At 33.9% G+C, this 17,870-nt stretch overlaps 1 protein-coding gene across 1 annotated transcript in view; it reads left to right on the top strand.

The window, feature by feature from the left end:
• The window catches only part of LOC125652913 (G kinase-anchoring protein 1-like), a 24,493-nt gene extending 6,846 nt beyond the window's left edge, over positions 1 to 17,647 (top strand). The window contains exons 2-10 of the mRNA XM_048882392.2: positions 2,363 to 2,482; positions 4,163 to 4,240; positions 6,913 to 7,066; positions 8,248 to 8,381; positions 9,038 to 9,139; positions 14,423 to 14,486; positions 17,031 to 17,101; positions 17,194 to 17,271; positions 17,396 to 17,647. Of these exons, the coding sequence (XP_048738349.1) occupies positions 2,363 to 2,482; positions 4,163 to 4,240; positions 6,913 to 7,066; positions 8,248 to 8,381; positions 9,038 to 9,139; positions 14,423 to 14,486; positions 17,031 to 17,101; positions 17,194 to 17,271; positions 17,396 to 17,419 (825 nt within the window). The 3' untranslated portion in view covers positions 17,420 to 17,647. The remainder of the gene's footprint in view (positions 1 to 2,362; positions 2,483 to 4,162; positions 4,241 to 6,912; positions 7,067 to 8,247; positions 8,382 to 9,037; positions 9,140 to 14,422; positions 14,487 to 17,030; positions 17,102 to 17,193; positions 17,272 to 17,395) is intronic.
• Positions 17,648 to 17,870: the final 223 nt, after the last annotated feature.

The following is a 17,870-nucleotide window of genomic DNA, read 5'->3' as shown; positions in this document are numbered from 1 at the left end:
CGGATGGGGCCACAATAGGGGGTCAAAGTTTTACATACAAATATATAGGAAAAATCTTTAAAAATCTTTTTCCCAAGAACCACTAAGCCAGAAAAGCTGAGATTTATATGAAAGCTTCCTGATATAGTACAGATTCTAAATTGTTAAAATCATGGACCCCGGTGATTGGATGGGGCCTCAAGGGGGGCATCAAAGTTTTACATACAAATTTATAGGAAAAATCTTTTAAAATCTTCTTCTCAAGAACCACTGAGCCAGAAAAGCTGAGGTTTATATGAAAGCTTCCTGATATAATGCAGATTATAAATTGTTAAGATCATGGCCCCCGGGGGTCGGATGGGGCCACAATAGGGGGTCAAAGTTTTACATACAAATATATAGGGAAAATCTTTAAAAATCTTCTTCCCAGAACCACTAAACCAGAAAACCTGAGATTTATATGAAAGCTTTCTGATATAGTGCAGATTCAGGTTTGTTAAAATCATGCCCCCCCCCCCCCCCCCCCCCCCCCCCGGGGTAGGATGGGGCCACAATAGGGGATCAAAGTTTTACATACAAATATATAGGGAAAATCTTTAAAAATCTTCTTCTCAAGAACCATTGGGCCAAAGAAGTTCACATTTACATGAAAGCTTTCTGACATAGTGTAGATTCAAGTTTGCAAAAACCATGGCCTCCAGGGGAAGGTTTGGGGCCATAATAAGGACTACGGTTTTACATGCAAATAGATATGGAAAATCTTCTGATATGGACCAAGGTGACTCAGGTGAGCGATGTGGCCCATGGGCCTCTTGTTTGATTGCCTGTTGTCCGTCCGTCTGTAAACTTTTTACATTTTCGACTTCTCCAGAACCACTGGGCCAATTATAACCAAACTTGGCCAAAAGCATCCTTGGGTGAAGGACTTTCAAGTTTGTTCAAATGAAGGGTCATCCCCCTTCAAAGGGGAGATAATCACAAAAATGCAAAAATAGAGTGGGGTCATTTAAAAATCTTCTTCTCAAGAACCACTGGGCCAGAAGATCTGAAATTTAACAATTTTACAGTTTATTGCTTTGTGATTTAATATATTAGAAATTAGATCTGCTCGCATATTTGCTACGCAAACATCATTATTTGTGTAATGAGTGTGTGGGAGGATCTAACATCTTATTTTATACATATTGGATTTATTGTATATTGATTGATAATTTATCTTTGTTTGGTAAAAAATGCCTCCAAATATGATAATGCTTCATATTTTCAGCAAAATGTTAACCATGCTATGAATCTTTCTGACTCAAGTGAGGTTTTTTGATCAAATTTTGCATATCAGCCATTTGTTGTAAACTTTTCACATTTTTGAACTCTCAAGAACCACTGAGCCAACTTTGACCAACCTTACCACAAACATAACAAAGAATCTTTCAGTATCTGTTTGGTGAAGGGGATTCAAGTTTGTTCAAATAAAGGGTCATGCCCATTTTCAAGGCAAGATCATTAAGAAATAGAAAAGATGGGTGGGTGTTAAAGAAGAAAGCTTCATACTGTGACCCCCAGGGCAGGATTACAATAGGGGTTTAAAGTCCATAATTGGTTATATACATGATGTATAGGAAGCCCTCAACTCTTGAAGTCTTCTCAAGAACCAATAATCCCATGGGCATCCAGGTTAGAATAGGTCCTCAGTACCTCTTGCTTGTCGTAAAAGGTGACTAGATGGGGTGGTTCTATGGATGAGACCGCAAAAACTGAGGTCCCATGTCACAGCAGGTGTGGAACGATAAAGATCCCTCCCTGCTCAATGGCCATAAGCGCTGAGCATAGGCCTAAATTTTGCAGTCCTTCACCAGCAATGGTCATGTCTCCATGATATGAGTGAAAAATTCTCGAGAGGGACGTTAAACAACATACAATCAATTAATCAAGAATTAATAGAGGTTAAACTTTAACTTTGGTTATGTTTAGGAAAAATCTTTGAAAATCTTCTTTTCAGGATCTACAAGGGCAAATTTTTTCATTTCATTTGCAAGAATTCATGTGTAGTGTAGTTTCAGATTTTGTCATGCCGCAAATCCTGGGGCCAGATGAGGGTCACAGTAGAGGTTAAAAATTTAACATTTGTTGTGGATAGGAACACTCTTTGAATATCTTTTTCTAAAGAACTACATGTACAAGGATATGCAGATTGTCAAATAAGTATGCAAGCATTTTTATGTAGTGTAGTTTTCAGATGTTCATGTCATGATCCAAGGGAACAGGACAGAGTCACATGACAATGGGTTCAAAGTTTAAAGTTGCTTAATTATATATTTAATTGAATCTTGTCAATAACAAGTTTACATAATAGTTAATTGATGAATACTTTTATGATAAATTGCAGTTGAGAAATTTGGCATTTTGTCGGCCCACTTCATCTGGGCAACAGAAATCTAACAAGAAAAAGACACCTGAATGTCGATCAGAGCAGGACTGGGAAAAATGGCAGGAAACGGACAAACAGGTATAAGTGGAGGAGGGGAGAAGCATCAGCTTATGTAACATACCATCTTTGTTATCCAAGGTTTCTGGTCTTCATTTGAATTTGAAAGTTGCAGATTGGAACCCTTCACCAAGTAAAGATACATGTAGTAGCATGTAATCATGATATGATCATATCTGCATATTTTGTATATGTATTTTTTTTTAGATACACATACTAAATCTGCCAATTTTGTGTATATCACATTGCAATGTGCTTTCACTTGTTGATATGTAATCAATGAAACCTATGCGATTTATAACTTCTGAAACAATAAATATTTTATAAACATTACCAAATATGTAATGTTTCATTATGTAAACTCATCTCTTACTATAGGTAAGTATCTAAACCATAATAAATGCTCAATATAGTTGCAGAAAAGGAGTTAGCATCAAAGGGAGGGACCCCCCTCCCCCCCCCCCCCCTCCCCCCTTTGGACTTTTTCTTCTAGTCATTCTGATTTTTTTTTTTGATTTGCACCACACCACGTGTTTAGTAAACTGCAATTGCAAGTGAAACTACATTTAGCTTTTACAGAAACTTTATGTTGGTATTCTGTTTTTCCATATCGTTTTCCATCATATTCTTTTTTAGCTCACCTGAGCTTTTCTGATCGCCTGTTGTCTGTCTGTAAACTTTTTACATTTTCGACTTTTTCTCCAGAACCACTGGACCAGTTATAACCAAACTTGGCCAGAAAGTATCCTTGGATGAAGGGCTTTCAAGTTTGTTCGAATGAAGGGCCATGCCCCCTTTAAAGGGTAGATAATCACAAAAATAGGGTGGGGTCATTTAAAAATCTTCTCAACAAGAACCACCGAGCCAGAAAAGCTGAAATTTACATGAAAGCTTCCTGACGTAGTGCAGATTCAAGTTTGTTCAAATCATGGCCCCTGGGGGTAGGATGGGACCACAATATGGGATCAAAGTTTTACATACAAATATATAGGGGAAATCTTTTAAAATCTTCTCAACAAGAACCACTGAGGCAGAAAATCTGATATTTATATGAAAGCTTCCTGACATAGGACAGATTCAAGTTCGTTAAAATCATGGCCCTTGGGGATAGGATGGGGCCACAATATGGGATCAGTTTTATATACAGATATATAGGGAAAAAAATCTTCTCAGAAACTACATGTACTGGGCCAGGAAAGTGGAAATTTACATGAAAGCTTCCTGACATAGTGCAGATTCAAGTTTGTTAAAATCATGGCCCCTGGGAGTAAGATGATGTGACAACAGGGGATCAAAGTTTTACATATAAATACACAGGGAAAATCTTGAAAATATCTTCTTCCCATGAATCACTGAGCCAGAAAAGCTGATATTTACATGAAAGCTTTCTGACATAGTGCAAATTCAAGTTTGTAAAAATCATGGCCCAAGGAGTAGGTTGGGGCAACAATAGGGATCAAAGTTTTACATGTAAATATATAGGAACATTTTTTAAATAATAGCCAAGGTGACTCAGATGAGTGATGTGGCCCATGGGCCTCTTGTTTGTATGAAAGTTATTGAGGTGTATATTTATTTTTATAACGCAATTATGTGTAGGCAAATGCCTTTTTGTCTTAATGGATGCTATTGGCAATGCAATGAGAAATTCTTGCTGTAGGCTTGGAGTGATGAATATGACAATGGCTTCTTGTATTTCAGTTGACAACAGATGCATATGAAAAGGATCTACAAGAAGCTTTGTTGCAAAGTAAATTAGAGTTTGAAAAATCTAAACAGGTAATCATAGATTGTATTTTGAACTGTGAGTGTTGATACAATGGTAATATGATGAATGATTGTATTTTGAACTGTGAGTGTTGATACAATGGTAATATGTTGAATGATTGTATTTTGAACTGTGAGTGTGGATACAATGGTAATACATGTATGTCGAATGATTGTATTTTGAACTGTGAGTGTTGATACAATGGTAATATGTTGAATGATTGTATTTTGAGTGTTGATACAATTCAGAGTTTGTCATTGTTGTGGTCACTACTGTTGTAGTGTAAGCACAAGGTGAACATGATATAGAATTTACTACTTAAGGTGGGTCCTTAGTCCTGGATTTTTGGGGTTTAGGTAGCATTTTTTTGTTTGGAATCAATAAAATAACATTCAGAGTAATGAAAAAAGGGCAAAACAGTAAGGATTTCCATATTAATTTTCATTACATACACCACTAAAGTCATGTACCCCGATGTAGATTTTTATGAAATTCATTGGAAACAGTTATTTGTTTTTATTTTAATATAAAAACAACAAAATATTTTTTGAATTGCATTTATTTATCGGGAAACATGTCAATAACTAAAACACATGTCATTTTCAATATGTTCATCAAGTTTTAGAATAATATGTGCAAAATTATTGAATTAGCGTTATTCTCCAACATGATAAAAAAAACAAATGTGGACGCACTTTCCTTATAGCATGGTTTACATATCATTTTTTCTGTTTATATCAGTAGAGTTACATCTGTTATAGTTATTCATGGGAAAAAATCCATACCTTTCCTTAATAATTTCAAATCTATAGCTTCCAGATTATGTATACCCCCATCAAAAACTGAAGTATGGCACCATACAGCTGAGCTATTTAAAATCACTCGGGATTAAAATTTTATGTAATTTCATGAAAAGACACAGATAATGATTCCTTATCACCTTGGTAAGATGTATGTCAAAAATAAAGGAAATCTTTCACATTATGGACTTGATAAATAATTTAATGAGAACGGAGTTATTGTCCTTGGATTCAATATTTTGAAACATACCATTGACTATTTAAATATAACTAAGACTTTTGAAATATTTTATGGCTAACAAGATTTTTTACAATAACTATTGAAAAAGATTCCAGCAAAATTTATGTTCCTATCATTAAATCATTGACTTTGCAAAATCCTATGACGTCACAGGAGTGTGGAACTACGTTAATGTATTTCATCGTAAGATTTCGCAAAGTCAATGATTTATTAAGATTTATGCATGACAGGAACATCAATTTTGTTGGAGTCTTTTTCAATAGTTATTGTAAAAAATCTTGTTAACCATAAAATATTTCAAAAGTCTAAGTTATATATGAATAATCAATTATATGTTTCAAAACATTGAATCCAAGGGCAATAACTCTGTTTTCATAGAATCCTTTATCAAGTCCATTATGTGATAGATTTCCTTTATTTTTCATAAACATTTTGTATATTTTTGTAAAGAAACAGTTTCATGAAATTGTTATATTGTTCTAACCAGGTATTTGTGAAATTTTTAAGAAAATTGCAATTTTCTGACTTTGATATTGAACAGATATATGCGTGTGCTAATTGATAAAAATTTTATTAATACTGCAACATACTTATCTTATAATTTTCATTTGTTGCTAAGATGTATTATTTGAAGAATCAACAATCAAATATAAGATTGAACCTATAATTCTAGAAGGGTGGAATTACCTTACGGCATTTAATTAATTGTATAGCAGAAATCACTATTAGCATTAGGTACATGTATCTTGTAGAATCAAGTGGCAGCCATCCTTAAAAAAATTATTTATTTGTGTAATACAACTCATCGTCTTAATGCATAGGTAGGCAAATGATTTTTTTTTGTCTGATTTAAAATTACACATTAAAGTAATATTTTGTATTTAAACAAATGTGCTATGCATTGATAAATAATCGGTAAACAACAACAAAAAAATAAAATGGACAAAACCAGAACATATACACTGTGAAGAATTGAGGACAAATTTGTATGAGTTAAAGGTACAGCAAATTGATAAATATTTTTTGGGATGGCCCGATACCAGTTTTTGTAGATTGCCAAAAAGAAAAATGTCAATGGAATCTAATCTCTGATGTGCTAGTATATATCATTGTAGGACCAGTTTATTTTAAAGATGTCAGTCCGGTTATACATTGTAGATATATTAAACTATGCAAAAGTCATTTGTACAAAATTTTAAAATCAAACTCAGGGATTTGAAAAATATACAGTATGTAATTGGTTTACTTCAAAAATTCAGAAAAATACAGAGAAGTTTTGTACATGTACTATAAACCATGCCAGTAGAGACAGGTTAGGTATGTGTTGTGTGAATGTATTGCCATTTTGATATTTATATTTCAGAATGGAAGACATGTATTGCACTCGGAGATATTGTCAAAAACCAATTGTTAAAAGCTTTATGAAATAAAACCAAATTCTTATGTAAAACATTTAAAAAAATTGTTTATTCTAAAAAGATACAAGTCAAACTATCCTCTATAATGTATACCCCAAGCTGATTCTGTGGATGTTTATATCTGTTTCTGTTGTTTTAAACTCTATATCTGATTCTGTGGATGTTTATATCTGTTTCTGTTGTTTTAAATTCTTTATATGATGCTGATGTGAAATTTGTGACAGGGAAATAAAGTATCACACGAAGCAGTTGTCCCAGAACCACAGACACATGGCAAAGAGGACAAGAAGAAGAGAAAACACAAAGACAAGCCAGCGACCATGAGTCTGGATCAGTTCAATCAAATGAATGCGGAGAAACCCAAAGTCTTCTCTGAAGGTCAGTTAATGGGAAAAGGGACTTCACACTATCTTACACAAGACAAAGTTCCCTGGGACTTCACACTATCTTACACAAGACAAAGCTCCCAGGGACTTCACACTATCTTACACACAAGACAAAGCTCCCAGGGACTTCACACTATCTTACACAAGACAAAGTTCCCAGGGACTTCACACTATCTTACACAAGACAAAGTTCCCAGGGACTTCACACTATCTTACACAAGACAAAGTTCCCTGGGACTTCACACTATCTTACACACAAGACAAAGTTCCCTGGGACTTCACACTATCTTACACAAGACAAAGTTCCCAGGGACTTCACACTATCTTACACAAGACAAAGTTCCCTGGGACTTCACACTATCTTACACACAAGACAAAGTTCCCTGGGACTTCACACTATCTTACACAAGACAAAGTTCCCAGGGACTTCACACTATCTTACACAAGACAAAGTTCCCAGGGACTTCACAATATCTTACACACAAGACAAAGTTCCCTGGGACTTCACACTATCTTACACAAGACAAAGTTCCCAGGGACTTCACACTATCTTACACAAGACAAAGTTCCCAGGGACTTCACGCTATCTTACACAAGACCAAGTTCCCAGGGACTTCACACTATCTTACACACAAGACAAAGTTCCCTGGGACTTCACACTATCTTACACAAGACCAAGTTCCCAGGGACTTCACACTATCTTACACAAGACAAAGTTTCCAAGTTGTTGGTTTCTGATAGTATCACATGAACGTGATCTTAAAAATTCTTTTTAGTGAAAATGATTTATAATGTTGCATCAGACTAGAATTGATTAATTAAGTAACCTATTGGTATTGTACACAAATATAGTCTATGTATATTTTATGAAAATTACTCTTACAACATCTGTTTGAAAAATATAGTGAAGTCCTTTGCATTGGGAAATTGGAAGCAAATCTTGTCATTGTTTAAAAAATGACAAGATCAGAATATAGGGATCACGGCAGATGTGACCGATCGATAGGGGACACTTACCCCTCCTAGGCACCTGATCCCACCTCTGGTATATCCAGAGGGTATGTGTTTGCCCAACTCTCTAATTTGTATTCCTTATAGGAGTAACGAGATTGATCATTGTTGGTTATCTTCACCTTTTCATCTGATAATACAAGTACGGACATATTTTGGTAGAACTAGAGGAAGTTCCTAGTCCAGTGGTAGGCCAGACTAACGGAGCGGAGACTGATCCCCGGTTCTTCTCCCACCTCAGTGACAGCGTCCAGAAGATTATACAGAAGGAGAAGATTCAGGAAGAGTATCAAAAGGTTACCATTAGTTTTGTGACATCTAAAATGGTTTCCTGTTCCTAATTGTATGTTTCTTCTCTGTTCATGATTTTGCTTTAACTGCCTTAATAAAGAAAGAGTCATGGACACAATTTGAACTGAAAATTTTAAAATTTTATTTTTATCGTTTACAATGCTTAACTAAAGTATTTCTAATGGTCAACCAAAATTTGAATATCAGTTGTTGAGTTACAAATGAGATACAGCACTCACAATTCTTAGGTATGTAAACGACTCGTGCCATGTTTTTGTTTACATATACATGTAGATAGTCTAATAGAAAATAGCATGTATAAAACAAAATGAGATCTACTAAACACTAGAGACTATTTAATTGTGTTCAGAATTATCTTGTAAATTGAAAAAAACTGCTTTAAATGAAACTTTCACTTTAACCTATTTTAAAAAATACATGGCACGTGCCTTGTTTACATAACAAAGAATTGTAAGCCCTGTATTCCCATGTACCTTGACAACTGACATTCAAATTTTTGCTAACCATTAGAAATACCTTCGTTAAGCATTCTAAACATTAAAAATGGAAAAATAGAATTGGGAAATTTTAAGCTCAAATCATGTCCATGTTCCTTTTTAAGATAAATTTCAAAAAACTCACAGAGAAAATCTTTAATTAGCACTTTGCAGTGGAAAGTGTTGTCTCAGCCAAACACCACAAAGAAATAGAGATGAAGGATAAAGAAATTGAATTTCTGAGAACATCTGTGAAGAAATTAGAGGTAAAGTGATTCTTTAAAATAGATCCAAAGTATTTATGTAATTATTTTTATGTATTTTCCTTACACTCATTGAATAAAATCCTCAATGTGAAGGTTTTAATGTAATTGTGTTTTCTTTCAAATTTAAGTTATTCAATGAAAAACAAAAGGAGATTGAAAAATTTCTAATTATTAAAAATGATAAATGTTTATTGTTAAATAATGATGAAAGTAAAATAGATCAAAGGATGAAGTGAAATGGCTGTATGAAATGGCCCCCAATATATTTATAAAAATAATTTTCTTGTTTCATGTTAGAATTTACATGATTCAATCATTAACATTTGCACTTTCATGATTTAAATGTTAAATGGCACATAATTTCACCACAAATGGTATGTTACTCTTAATTTAAACTTGGGGTTTCCTCATTAGCTGAAATTCCCATAGGAATTTGGCCCCACCCATACTTTTACAGATCTGTAAATATATGGACGATATTAGGTATAGTTCAATAATTTAGGCTATGGTTATTATTAAAAACTTTGAAATTTCGTATGGTGACGAATGTAGCCTATATCATTGATATTTTGAAAAAAAAGATTAGCAAACTTTTTTGGAAGCCTCTCCATTTTGAAAACCTGTTTGAACTCGATGACCTACCCGGAGAAGCTCGCTCTATACAAAAGACGATACCACGTGATTCGGATGCATTGTCCGCTGTTTTAGGAACATAAACACGCCTTCAACATCATGTACTTTAAACAGAGTGTATTTGATACATACGATATACATGTATATGTAATTTATTTACCAATGCACTAAATTTTGATAATTATACCCCCCGAACGAAGTTCAGGGGGATATATAGGAATCACTCTGTCTGTCCGTCCATCTGCAGATTCGTGTCCGGGCCATAACTTCTTTGTTCTTTGACTTAGGCATACCATATTTTGCAAACAGGTGGATCACTATGAGACGATGTGTCGAGTACCTTCATGACCTCTATATGACCTTCACCATTAACCTCAAGGTCAAAATTAAAGGTTTTTTTACAATGGATTCGTGTCCGGGCCATAACTTCTTTGTTCTTTGACATAGGCATACAATATTTGACACATGAGTGTATCACCATGAGATGATGTGTCATGTACCTTCATGACATCCATATGACCTTGACCTCAAGGTCAAAATTAATTGTTTTTACACTGGATTTGTGTCAGGGCCATGACTTCTTTGTTCTTTGACATAGGCATACCATATTTGACACATGAGTGTATCACCATGAGACGATGTGTCAGGTACCTTCATGACCTCTATATGACCTTGAACTTTGACCTCAAGGTCAAAATTAATTATAGGGTTTTGACATAGTCATACCATAAGACATGGGTGTATCATCATGAGACTATGTTTCATGACTTTTTATGACCTTGACCTTTGATCTCAAGTTCAAAATTATGGGTTTATGCCATGGATTTGTGTTTGGACTATATCTTCCATTTTCTTCTACAAAGGCATACCATATTTTAACACTCAGGAAAGAGGTAATTTATACCTATTAACAACACCCTATAGAAGATTGGGGTAAGCGGGGGGTATTCTTAGTGAGCATTGCTCACTGTACCTCTTGTTAAAATTGTATTTAGTTATACACACGTGCAGTTATCATTATTAGAAATAAATTGATGTTTCTGAATCTAATTTTGTATACATATAATTTTATATTTCCATTGTTTACATTATATGCAAAGTGGAATCACAAGTATGGTTTTACTTTCTGTATCAAAATTGTGCCCATTACATGTAGATATTTTGGTTTATTATTCTACCTGTAATATAATTAACCAAAACATAAATACTTAAAGACCCAACTTTAAGTTAATGCCCCCAAATTTTACCTGTGTTGTGATCAATGATAAGAGAGAGAGAGGAGGGGGTGTAGACTTCGTGTCAGTTTCTGTTTGGGGTGCCATCGTTACACAAACACTACTTCCACAGAAACCCTAAAGAGAGAGAGAGAGGGGGGGGGGGGGGGGTAGACTTCGTGTCAGCTTCTGTTTGGGATACCACCATTACGCAAACACTACAGCTACAGAAACCCTACAGACGGCCCATATTGAGGGGTATCTTGATCATTCTTCATTTGGTTGTACATGTACACAGATCTACTTGGATTTATTCATTCTCTCGAAACATGGACATTTTACCTACTACACCCACGACACCGCGAACTCCCAGGACACCAGGAAGTGCCCGGAAACGCCGGGTAATATTATATTTAGGAAATTATTTATATACGATATATAACAATTTAATTAGAAGTTTTAAAAAGCAAAGGTTAAGAAATGGGCTAAACCTGTCATTTGCAATACATAAATATGACCAAGTTTGAAGATTTACGGGAAATGCGGTATGCATGTAGGTAGAATTTTTTTTTTTGATTTTTTTTTTTTTTTGCACAAATCAAGACACTAAGCATAATTTGTAATAACCTGAGAAATTTCCTGTGTATATCATAAAAATATACACAACAACCGATCTCTTGGCCAGGTAAATAACATTGACCATGGATAAGCTCCGCCCACATTCAGTGATCCGTGGAGCAACCGTACGGTGTTTTTTTTTGGGTCTTTAAGCATACACTAAAATGTATTTTCACAGCACGTGTTTTTCAAATATAAAAATAAATAATCAAGGTATTTTCATAAATAATTATACGAGCCCCGATATTTATAATATTTTGCTTCAAGGCAAATTTGATGAAGAGCCTGAAAAAGGAGAGTCTTTATTTATTTTTTTGTGATATATATCACAATATAATATAGGGTTTGAACGAAACATATGTTGATGGTTAACAGTTCTAATGTAATTTCCGTATTTAGTTTTGAATAACAATAAGATTACTACTGATTTCTAATTTAATTTTTTTCAGTGGCGGTATCTATGACTGAATGTACTTTTGATAACGTTTTATTTACATGTATTAACAGTATCATCACCTTTCATCACAACAAGTAAATAACATGTATTTAAAAAATATTGATCACGTACGCAGCATACAGTGAAACTTCTTCAAACCGGCCCCTCAGAAAACCGGTTCTCCCTGAATATCGGCCCCTCAGAAAACTGGTTCTCCCTGAATATCGGCCCCTCAGAAAACCAGTTCTCCCTGAATATTGGCCGATTTTCAAAGTCCCGGCAGAAATCTTAACATTTCCCTAAAAACCGGACATTGGCCACTTTTTAAAGTACATTTGTTAACAAACATGTGTAATTTACCCTTAACATACCGGCCACTTTTTGAAGACAAGAAAATTTTGGCCAGAGGTTGATCAAGATCGGCCAGGTGTGCAAATTGACTGACCAACTGGCCAGGTGGGAAATTATCACTGGAGGTGTGAAAAACACTAGTAGCCTCTTTTATTTCTATTGTTTACCTGTGCTGTTAAGGGTGTTAATTGACACTTAAGCTAATCCAAGAGACCCTTCCTAATTCTGAACAAAATGTAAAAAACAGTAACAAATTGAAGGAATACAGAATCAAACGCCATATTGTTTCACCATACTATCCTATGGATATAAGCGGTAGGTAATAAAGAACAAACCCATGACTGATAATGATAATTATTAAAAGATAGATTAATTTTCTTGGTTTCCATAGACTTAAAATTCCAAAGAAATATTCAAATTACGATTTCATATTTACTACTGTACTTTTGAAAAAACGTCAAAACAAAATTGTTAATGACATAAACGATGAATGTAAACAGAGTTTTTATAGGTAAGAGGAATTCCAATAATAGGCCTCTGTGTTTTCTTTATGTATCCTGTTATAGATTTTCAGTTTGAAATTAGATGATTTCAGCGAGAATATTTCTTGTAATTCATAATTACCTTTAGGTACAAGTGGACTAATTTAATCTCCACCGATAATTGATTATAGATCACCAGATCAAAGTGAACAGTACCTACTTAGTGAATATTGGGATAAAATGTCTATAATTGCTAAATTCTCAGTATACCGGCCATCCCTCTAAACCGGCCGTTTTTTTCCAGTCCGAGAGCCAGCCGGTTTAGAGAAGTTTCACTGTATATGTATTCAATGAAAATCATGCATAGCTTCCATTTAACAATAAAAAAATATATCAAGATTCTAATACAATTAAATAATGCCACATGATTTGTAAACGGGGAAAGCACGAGATTTATTCATATTCCTAATGTGAATGTTGTCCTTTTTGTTAAGACCCGCCCACTGTATTTTATATCATTATTCATGAAGGAGTACCATGACAAAAACTGCTTGTTATGGGGTTTAAAAATCAATTGATATTTCGACATTCCTTGTGACAAAAAACAAAGGGAACTATTAAAACTATTCGGAAACCATTGTCTGTGGCGTCTATGCATAAAAATTTAACTTTTGTACAGCAGAATTACTTTCATTGACCATGGAAAAGGGGACTGACTCTGTTTCACCTCATCCTTTACTTTACAATTTTCTTAAAATATCTATGGTAAATGATTAATTTTATTTCATGTATTTGTATTGAGAGAAAGTTTATGTAACTGTTTTATGAGAGATTTTTTTGAAAATACAATTTCTTTAAGTAATATTGTAAAAAAAAAAAAAAATATATGATCTTCCTATTCTAAGTTAGCCTTAAATGTAGTAAATTAATTAGTTATCAAAATTTTGTAAATTCCTTTGATGGATTACTTTTATATGATAAAACCTCCAAATTGATATAAAAATTACAAAACTCACACCATTCATGTATTTGATATGAAATATGATCATTATTGAAATTGAATACTATAAAATCTTGTGTGAATCAATTTTCCACTGTAATTTTGAAGGTCTGAATATTTTATTTTTGAAAATGTACTTGTTCATGATTTCAAAATTTCTACTGCATCAAAATGAATTTCGCTCACAGTGTTATTTATATGTATGGAAAGGAAAGGGGCACGGAAATGTTTGCTGTTTCATCGAAATCTGAGAAAAGTTGTACAGTACATCTATAGCACATGAATAACACGTTCATGTAAAGTTTTGGGTATACTCTCAATTAAAATAAAGTAAACACTACTTTCAAAATTGGAATTTCATTTTCATGGGCCAAAATGGACTCTTATCACATATGATAGTTTGATATAAGTATTGTGAGTGTACTTATTGTAGCATGTTTTAAATCTAGTGCAGTGAGAATTGATACACTATTGGGTGTAATCATAAATACTTGTACAGTAGTTCTGCATATGTGTATGAATATTAACAGTAAAGATTTACATCTGTAGGAGGAGTACAAACAAGTCAAAAAGAGAAATAAACAGCTGTGTGTAATCCTAGCTCAGGGAGAAAGTAAGTCAAACTGAACAGCTGTGTGTAATCCTAGCTCAGGGAGAAAGTAAGTCAAACTGGACAGCTGTGTGTATCCTAGCTCAGGGAGAAAGTAAGTCAAACTGAACAGCTGTGTGTAATCCTAGTTCAGGGAGAAAGTAAGTCAAACTGAACAGCTGTGTGTAATCCTAGTTCAGGGAGAAAGTAAGTCAAACTGAACAGCTATATGTAATCCTAGCTCAGGGAGAAAGTAAGTCAAACTCAACAGCTGTGTGTATGTGCTATCTATATAACTGAGTTATTTTATTGAATTTGTACATGTGCTGTCTGTATAACCGAGTTATTTTAGTGAATTTGTACTTGTGCTGTCTATATAACCCAGTTATTTAAGTGAATTTGTACTTGTGCTATCTATATAACCCAGTTATTTTAGTGAATTTGTACTTGTGCTGTCTATATAACCCAGTTATTTTAGTGAATTTGTACTTGTGCTGTCTATATAACCCAGTTATTTTAGTGAATTTGTACTTGTGCTGTCTATATAACCCAGTTATTTTAGTGAATTTGTACTTGTGCTGTCTATATATATATAACCCAGTTATTTTAGTGAATTTGTACTTGTGCTGTCTATATAACCCAGTTATTTAAGTGAATTTGTACTTGTGTTATCTATATAACCCAGTTATTTTAGTGAATTTGTACTTGCATGTGCTGTCTATATAACCGAGTTATTTTAGTGAATTTGTACATGTGCTGTCGATATAACCCAGTTATTTTAGTGAATTTGTACTTGCATGTGCTGTCTATATAACCCAGTTATTTTAGTGAATTTGTACTTGTGCTATCTATATAACTGAGTTATTTTATTGAATTTGTACATGTGCTGTCTATATAACCCAGTTATTTTAGTGAATTTGTACATGTGCTGTCTATATAACCCAGTTATTTAAGTGAATTTGTACATGTGCTATCTATATAACCCAGTTATTTTAGTGAATTTGTACTTGTGCTGTCTATATAACCCAGTTATTTTAGTGAATTTGTACTTGTGCTGTCTATATAACCCAGTTATTTTAGTGAATTTGTACTTGTGCTGTCTATATAACCCAGTTATTTAAGTGAATTTGTACTTGTGCTATCTATATAACCAGTGCTCCCACTGGACCAAAATTCCCTTTCGCCACTTTTTGGGGGTGCAGCACGGCGCAGATAATCTCATGCTATACAATTATTTCCATCATATTATTTTATTCATTACACTGATTTTAGCATTTGGAATCAGTTACATTACTTAAAAATATCCAGCTACCATACCTAAACACTTCTTTCTGAAATAATAAGTTTATTTGTTTGATAATTAAATTTTATTGTGGAAATCAAAAATCAGGTAATAAATCATATAAATATAAACTTCATGATGCTACACCCCTCAGTGAAAACATTGTGTACATTGGCCGAAATGCAGATGTCACAAAACATCAAGCCCAATTTAGAGTCATATCTCAACCATTCCCTATTAAATTTCCGTTTTGGTATGGTAAATTTTGCAATTTGGACAGAATCAGATGTTTGAGCCGGTGGGGTTGACTGTAAAGCCAAACAGAGATATTTTTCTTTAATTTTAGGCTGACTAGGGTCAGAAGCTACACGTTTAGTGTCAAAACAGAATGGGGTGCATAGTCTTATGAGATTAGCATCTTTATACTGTTGCGCACCGAACTTAAAAGAAAATTATTTATCAAAATTGCTACATCCATACCAATGGTGACCGACCGCATTGTTTATGAAATATTCGAACTAAAATCAAACACATCAAAATCAAAATCTTGTAATCAACGAGCTTGGCTGCAAAAACAAACAATTGATGTATATACATTATACACAATAATACCGGTCGGTTCTGTGGTTAAGAATTGACATTAATGTGGAGATGATAATACAATAATGAATAAGACTTTAAACGTTAAACAATTGACCACAGCAGGGTACACAGCTGTCCGATGTACTTTATTATATAATCACCGACTTTTTTGCAGCCATAGATTATCTGGCCTTCGTGACCAGCTCTGTGTGCACTGGAGCGACGCGAGATTTCCAGTCGCACGCGTTAATTGACTGAGTAAACAGATTTTGTCTGCATAAATAAACAGCCGATAATGTTTCACTGACAAAGGAAAACACGAGACAGATTTTAAAATACAAATTATTGCAAAAAGGGATTTTCGCCACTTTAATTTTTTTTCGCCATTTTTGAAAAAAATTCGCCATTGGCGAAAATGGCGAAGCCCAGCTCGAGCACTGTATATAACCCAGTTATTTTAGTGAATTTGTACTTGCATGTGCTGTCTATATAACCCAGTTATTTTAGTGAATTTGTACTTGTGCTGTCTATATAACCCAGTTATTTTAGTGAATTTGTACATGTGCTATCTATATAACTGAGTTATTTTATTGAATTTGTACATGTGCTGTCTATATTACCGAGTTATTTTAATGAATTTGTACTTGTGCTGTCTATATAACCGAGTTACTTTAGTTATTCAGAACATGTGTTACTGTTTACAGTGAAAGACAAGGCGGAGGTTCTAATGCAGGTTGACCAACTCACTCAGGTCAAGGACGAACTCACAGAACAGGTACTATTTATAGAAATGTGCATCACATGTACAAACATATTGAAATTCAGACACTTCTTCGTTGAAATATAAAAATTTGTTTTCATTTTAAGGTATCAGAATTAACGGCCGATTTGGAAAAGGAAAGGTCAAAGGTTCACAGTCTAAAGTCAGAGCTTGATAAGATAAAGGTATTTCTTAGTATGGTCTGTCAGATATGATTGTCAGTTACCAATATAACAAAAGTGTAAGGAGATTGCAACAGACAGACAAACGACTAAAAATGAATTTGTATTTTGTTTTTTATCATTGTAGGGAGGCAAGCATGGTGGGAAATAAGCAATACAATGTACACCAAGCATGGTGTAATAGGGACTACTAAAGGGCCATTCTTTCATTTGAATTTGTCTCCAGTTAACACAAAGCATGACATACCAACAAACAATTTCTCTCCAGTGAATGATGAGAACAACATTGTCAAGCATGTTGTAATGGACAGCTGTGTTGTGAGATGTATCATGGACAACGTTATATTTTATATTTTTCATTAAATTGTTTTTCTTAAAAGTTTTGGCTTTTTTAAAAAATGAGACTATATTATATTAAGACATTGCCTTCCCATCGGTCTGTTTGTCCTTAACGCTTTGTCAAGGCCATAACTTCTGTATGATTGAGAGGAAAAGTTATATTTCGTGGAAATGTTCTTTATGAGAACCTGATGTTTCATGACCTTAATCCAAAGTCATACTTAAAATTTGATGAATATTCTTGGTATAATTCACCACTTTTA

Source organism: Ostrea edulis, chromosome 5, assembly GCF_947568905.1.
Source record: "Ostrea edulis chromosome 5, xbOstEdul1.1, whole genome shotgun sequence".
Lineage (NCBI taxonomy): Eukaryota > Metazoa > Mollusca > Bivalvia > Ostreida > Ostreidae > Ostrea > Ostrea edulis.
This window is presented reverse-complemented; position numbering and strand designations above follow the sequence as displayed.